General features: G+C 40.2%; 1 protein-coding gene across 2 annotated transcripts in view; it reads left to right on the forward strand.

Annotated features, from left to right (window-relative positions):
* The window catches only part of LOC308094051 (homer protein homolog 3-like), a 40358-nt gene extending 33856 nt beyond the window's left edge, over positions 1-6502 (forward strand). For both annotated transcript variants that reach the window (XM_080440500.1, XM_080440499.1), the window contains 3 exons: positions 2186-2293; positions 3152-3232; positions 4567-6502. In XM_080440500.1, the coding sequence (XP_080296626.1) occupies positions 2186-2293; positions 3152-3232; positions 4567-4752 (375 nt within the window). In that variant the 3' untranslated portion in view covers positions 4753-6502. The remainder of the gene's footprint in view (positions 1-2185; positions 2294-3151; positions 3233-4566) is intronic.
* Positions 6503-7224: the final 722 nt, after the last annotated feature.

Consider the following 7224-nt stretch of genomic DNA (forward strand, 5'->3'; position numbering starts at 1 on the left):
TGGATGTCCCAGGCGTGTGGCCTTTATCTGCCGAGAGAGGTCACACAGGTTTTGATTGGGCCATCATTTTCAGACAATTCAATTCCTCCTTTCCGAAAATATCTTTTTCTGAACAATTGAACCAGTCTGACATCAAATATACAGTACCAAATATGCACATGCACATGTCACTTTTATCATGAGGGACTTTAGGCCATATACTGTAAATACAGTGACTATCCATGTTCTGTCCACATTTTTACCTTTAAGTCACATCAAAGCTGAGACTGGTTGCAGGTACCTCTGGTCATCAATAAAAGGGATTTTAAGGTTTACTGGACAGCTAATTCATTTTGGGGGTATGGGAAGGGGGTGCTCATTTAAGCTGATGGCTACAAACCCCTCCTATTTTGTCTTTTAGGACTTTCATATCTTTTCCATTACAGCCCCATTACTGTAGTAATAGTATTTATGCCCAATTTATTTTCTTCTATCACTTTGTAAATGTCAGCAATGAATTATCATCATTACAATTAACAAATTATCCTCAAATTCAAATAAGTGAGGCCTTGGTCTGCTTTGCGGCATGCTCTCCTTTTTCTAGCTTAAGATGACGACCAGGTGGCTGAAAATGGTTCACGTCTCCGGGGGTTGTGAGAGGGAGAGGGGTTTGTAGGACAGCGATATCCTACTTTCAATGTCCCAGTTAGGAGAAATGAGAAATCACTAGAGGGAGCTGGCAGCCATACTAATTTCTTCTTCCCTTTTTTTCCTTCATTTTTCTAGCACTCCTCTCCTTGCCCATAGAGAGTTAAAAATAATCCAGCCTCCATCCCTCCCTCTCTCTCTCTGTCTCTCTCTCTCTCTCTTTCTCTCTCGCTCTCTCTCTCTCACACACACACACACACACACACACACACACACACACACACACACACACACACACACACACACACACACACACACACATACTGTACGCTCTCTCTCTCCTCTCTCTCCTCTCTCTCTCTCTCTCTCTCTCTCTCAAGACCGTCTCATAGGTTGGGACCTTTTAGAGGTGTCCTTCTAGTTTGGTTCTGTTTTATGGGGCCCAACTGACACTGCAGTGAGGATTCAATTCCCAGTTACTTGATAATGGTGGTGTGTCTCTAGCCCTGCCTGCTGCTTTGGGAGGTGGTCTGAGCCATTCACTAAGCAGGGGAGGTTTAGGTATTCATTCATTTTCACATACCGTACAGTAGAGTTTAAAAAAAAAGTCACATTGTCCCCATAAAACAGTTTGAGTCATATCACAAAAAAAGCATGAAAAGCATAAAGTGTCATAACCGACTGATCTAATTTTATGTAAGAAACAGCACAGTATGCCAGTAAGCCAATCCAGGGCCATTAGCTGTCTTCCTGTAATAATGCCATAAGCTTTATGGAATTAAATTGTTGAAAAATCGAGAGTGAGTGAATCTCAGAGGGTACAGATTATTACAGTTTCCTGTTTTATTCATGCACAGAGATCACTCATACCACTCACTGTCTCTAATAGTGAACCTGTGATGAGTTAGAGAGACATTTCCCATATTTAGTTGTCCATGTTCCAGGTGCTCCAGTTCAGTTATAAAGATATTAACTGTGCCCGCAGGGAGAACATGTTTGGTACTTATTTGGAGTATTTGGAGGACAACGATGAAAAGTGGGTGGCAATGCTTTAATGGCAAGGGGACTACAGTAAGTAGGTAGAAGGTACATATAAGGAGCTAGGGGAGGTTAGAAGGTGCAGGAAGAGGTAGGGGAGGTTAGATGGTAGCTTATGTAAGGAAGTAGGGGAGGTTAGATGCTACAGAATGCAGTAGGGAAGGTAAAATGGTACAGAAGGAGGTAGGGGAGGCTAGTCTTCACAGACGTTCCAGTAATGTATATATAGTAAAGGTATATATGAAGTTTCACTGCCCTACTACTGTATTAGTGCCTTATAAGATAGCCCTTCATCATCTTTTGAAAACTTGGCAAGCTACAAGTTCGTTGTCATGAGATACTCACACCGTTGGAGCAATTATGTAAGTCTAAGAGATAGAGAGAGATAACCGTCACTGTAGTAGTAGCTACTGTACGAGTACCGGCGAGCAACAGCTTTTGAAATCTGTCCAATTCCTGTGTGTGTGTGTCCGTGTCCGCGTGCGTGCGTGCGTGTTTCATATATGCTTATCCACATAAGGTGGCTGAGTTGGAGGCCCATGGAGGCCAAGGCCCCAGTGACCTGCTGAAGGATGAGCTGACCCAATCACTTGAGGAGTTAGAGGCTCTGCTTAAGGCCAAGGATGAGGTTTGTGTTGTCGTAGGGCACACCATTCTCTTTACCAAAGCTCAGTCTTGTAAACCTCTTGTAGACCTCTGCCATGGCACCAATGTTGAATATGCACTGTTATCTTATACTGCTTAAAAATCCCATTCTCCCAGTGACCACGCTCCACAGCATCTAACATATCATGTTAATAGTAAGCCTTTGTCTTGAATTTTAATACATGTCATTGCTTCAGTAGCTCTAAATACAACATGTGTAATCAAAAGGCTCAAATAATAAAGGTTTCACTGTAGATAACCATTCAATTATTAAATGTTTTGATGAATGCTTCATTCAGTAGCCCTATAGAAAATACAGTACAATGTATTAAGTAATAGCATATTCCAATTTTTTCTCACTTCTCTTTTATAAAAATGTAAATGTAAACATATTTTACATTCTTTTACATTTATAAGTTGTTTTCAGACATAATTATTTCAGATTGTGCAATGGTCATTGGTCACAGCCTAGAATGTGTGAAATGTCATGTATGGTGCACATTTCACCAACACATTTCACTAAGTCTTTCTTCTCCGTGTTCCTTATATAAATATTTCTTCTTAACCATTGTATCAACAGTTGCACAATTTATTTTCAGGGTTTGAGGACTACCACTTCAACACACAGTTTTATTTATTATTTATGTATGTATTAAATTACTCACCTGGTATCACTTGTACAAATTTACATTTTTATAAAGCAGAAGTGAGAAATGTAGAAATATGCTATGGCTTAATAATTAATTGGCACACAATGTCAAATTAAAATAGAAATGGAATATTATGTAGCCTACCGATGGAGAGATGCATCATGTAACATGCTACTTTATTGCTTTTCCAGGAGATCCACTGTCTGCAGAGTAAGAAAGCAGAATACCATGAGATGGAGCAGGAGAGAGATGAGGCTATGCACAGATTACAGGTACAAGTGAAAGACTACTCTTTCTTACATTACGCAATTTATACTAGTATAAATGCTCAATAACAAAATACATCAGTTCTATTAATATGATTTGACAGGATCGGCAATTACACAGTCCTGAGCATTAATTTAACTCTTAGAGTGTGCAAATGTACGGGTTTTGTATACGGGTCTATTTGGTTATATTTGGTTACATTTGAGTTACAAATGGAGGATCATGCCAGAGCGGTTGGCTGGCAAGCAGCAGATTTCTTGCAGTTTGCTGTCAAAAGTTTGGAGCTTAAGAGTACAAATGTTTTCTCTACCAGTCTGGTAATATGTTCTATAAAGCCTATGTCTATAATGCATTATAAGCATACATATAATGCATTATAATCGTTTAACTACTTGGGGCCATGCAAGTCCGGAATGATGATGCACATCGTGTTTTGCTTCGCGCCGTCGCTTTTTGTCGCTGCGGTTTCATTCACCCATGACTATAGTGCTCGTACTTTCTGTTCCATTGCTGACGCTGCTAATTATATTGGCGGCGGTGCACAAATGTGACGCGAAGCTTAGCCAATCAGTTAAGCCGGCAGCACAAACGTTTCTTACCTGCTTTTCGGGACCTGAAATTCCAAGATGGTGGATTTGAATTAGCTGAAATTGTGCCTTCAAAACGGGTCTGTAGAAGCCAATGGGTGATATCACAGCTGACTCAGTCTATACACGCAGAGTCTGAGGTCATCCTACATATAATTAAGGAAAGTCACACTCTCTGATCCGCATTTTTCTCCTCACTGGCTTGAGCAATTGATCTGAACTTGAACGTGCATTGACCATTAACGTTATGCAGACCGTGAGGAAGCCTGTTTTTCACTTTTCACAAATTCAAGCTGTTTAGAAACTCTGTCTAACTCTACGGCAGCAGTTTTCGCCGTTACTGTGCATGCGTGGCCACGTCTGTTGTCACGGTTACGGTCCCCCAGGCTATGGGATATGCTTAAAGCTACGGGGCTATACCATAGAGTTATGGGCTATACGGGCTGCCAGCTCTTGCTGCTAATAGCATTAGTGTGTAGATTGTTTATTCAGTCATTAATACCTTTCTGCTATGCATTTCTGTGGTAACGGTAAGGAGCACCCCTCTTCCCAGCCTTGCGTTTCAGTGACCTCGCCGTCCAGCATTTTCTTTGTGTCAGAGTGGCCTGGGCGCCTTTAAAATATAAAGCATTTTGAATATGTATATGTAGTGCTTATAATTATAGCATTGTAGACATGGGCTTCATAGAAAGTGTTACCAACTTCTTTTACATAGTTGTTCTCTGCCCGTTCTTCCCTCTTGTCCAACTCAGGATGTGGAGATGCGTAATTCAGAGCTGGAGAGGCGCATCCAAAACACGGAGCAAAACCTTAACAACACGCTTGAAGACCGAGACCGTATGGACTCAGAGATCCAGAGGGCCATCGAAATCCTGGACATCAAGATCTTTGACCTGAACGACCTCCGGCAGAGCCTATGCAAGCTCATCGACAAATAGGATCAACTAGAAAGAAGGCATATAGGAGATTACGTGGGATTCAATTAGCAGTGGCCATTAGGGAGAGGACACAAGGAGATCAGGATGGAGCTGGTCCAGGTCCTCTTCACGCACAAGAACCACCTCGGCTGTGGAAAGAGGGTGGCCACCCTATGTCCCTGTTGCAGCAGTGGCTGACTGTACTTCTCATCCTTACATGTAGGTTGTGGCATCATCGCCCCAAGCAAGCAGCAGCAGCATAAATGATATTGTCTGATCTAATGTAGTGCAAATTTCTCACGTTGCTTTCATGAGTGACATCCAATGCAATAAACTAAATCTAAGGTAAGTGCTTAACAGTGCTAGACATTTAATGTCGAGAACTGGTGCTTCTAGTTTGTCATACTTTTCCGAGGAACTGACTTTTGTTAAGAAAAACAAACAAACAAAAAATCTGAATGTGGATGTATAATAGTGTAAGAATGAGTGATAATGAAAATGTATCTGTAAAAATGGAGAAACAGACAAGATAGAGAAAAAGAAACCTACAAGAGAATCATCTGTTGTGTTCTGATTCACCTACTGTATTTTATAGCCAGAGACTACATTTTAATCCAAGTAGTTAAAATTTGTCTACAAATGTCATGCAGTTCTGCTCCCATTGATGAAGGAATATGCAGACTTTAACCTCTACAGTCTAAATCCTACATTTTGAATATTAATTCATTCTGGTAAACTGGTAGTGGTACACAGTTGACCATAGTCACACGGCAGCCATTTTGCTTTTACATTATATTAAGGCGGTGTGAACCCCATCAACCCAATTACATTTTAAATGAATGTGGTCAATTAAGAAAACATTGACTGTGTAGAGGTTGTTCTACATGGTTATTCAAGGACCTGTATGTAAGTTGTCATGATAAGTGTCTAGGGTCATTGGCATGCTAACCATAATGTATGATGTATGGGTAAGGCATGGACATTTAACTTAAAGTACATTCAGTTGTTTCTTTCGCATTTAAGTAAGAGACACCAAAGATCACATCAAGAGCAGTCACTGATAAAAGTTACAGTAGAAAAAGCTTGTTAGTGTTCATAGGGCACATAATATTAATCTAAGATAAGTTATTTGTCAGTAGTTTGTACATTAAGGTACATTAAGCTATCAAATTTAGGCCAAATATGTTTTCCACTTGATACAAATGAATAGGCTGTATGCTAGTGTTTCTAAGGAATTATAAGAAATGTTTTAAGAAATGAATTAGTCTACAAATTACTGTTAAGTTTAAGCTGTTAAACCATCAACTCACTGAGTATTATAATACAATATAATACACTGCTTACTTTAATTAGGGTGATGTGTTCAAGGAAGGGTTTAGACATTTTTATGCCAACTATAATTTTTTGACACCTTAATTGATACGTCTGCTGGGGGAAATACAGGCTTTGTGGATGTGGTTGTGTTGTACAAATAATGAAGATTCTGACTTGCTGCGCAGATTGTGTTAAGGTAGTCTACTGAATATTATTTTCAATGCGCCTTATTCAGAAACCATTCAAAAGTATGTGGATGTTTATGTGGAGTGGATGTGAATAGTAATGCCAAGTCCAGAACACTGGACTGTTGTCATGTGGATTTGCACTGTGTCTGATGTAAGTGTGATGATAATTGGGAGGCTGTGCTAAGGCAGATGTTTAGATTTAATAAAACATGGCCTCAAGCTTCACTTGCATGAGAATGCTAGAGAATAAAAAATGCACCCATGTCAGCACAAATAAATAGTCAAGAAGAGGATCATTGACAATAAGAATATTGGAGTTAATCTTGTCTTCTTCAAACACTCTTTTTAAACTGAAAATAACACCATGCATGAAGACATGTTAATGTTAGTCCCATGATAATGTTTGTCAACAATAACCGTATATGTCGGTATCACCAATGTAAGCAACCCCTCTCTTTGTCTTTCTCCATCCTATATTAAAATTGGCTACTGGGAGGGTCGCGGACCACTGGGAGGGTGAATCTGACTCAGACAACTATGACAAACCCAAAACGCCCATATATAGGTACGACCTCGGCCACATCATTCTGACTCAGACATAACCATATGTCTGAGTCCATAACTCGGACTCAGACTTAACTATAAACAAACCCGATACGCCCATATAAAGGCAGGTCAGTATGACTCGGACATAACCATAAACAAACTATATACGCCCATATATAGTTATGTCACTATGACTCAGACATAACCATAAACAAACCCGATGTGCCCATATATAGACATATATGGAGATCCGGTTGTCCAGAACCACAGATATATATGTGCATATATGGGACCGACCAACTTGAAACTCGGAGCATGCATCAGCAAGGACTCGAGTGAGTGCGGTGCCCTCCGCAGAGTCGTTCGGAAATGCAGTTGTCCAGAACCTCCATATACAGTATGGGCATATATGGATATCTAGTTGTCCAGAACCACCGATCCAACC

This window comes from Gymnoscopelus braueri, assembly GCF_963280865.1.
Source record: "Gymnoscopelus braueri genome assembly, chromosome: 10".
Classification (NCBI taxonomy): Eukaryota; Metazoa; Chordata; class Actinopteri; order Myctophiformes; family Myctophidae; genus Gymnoscopelus; species Gymnoscopelus braueri.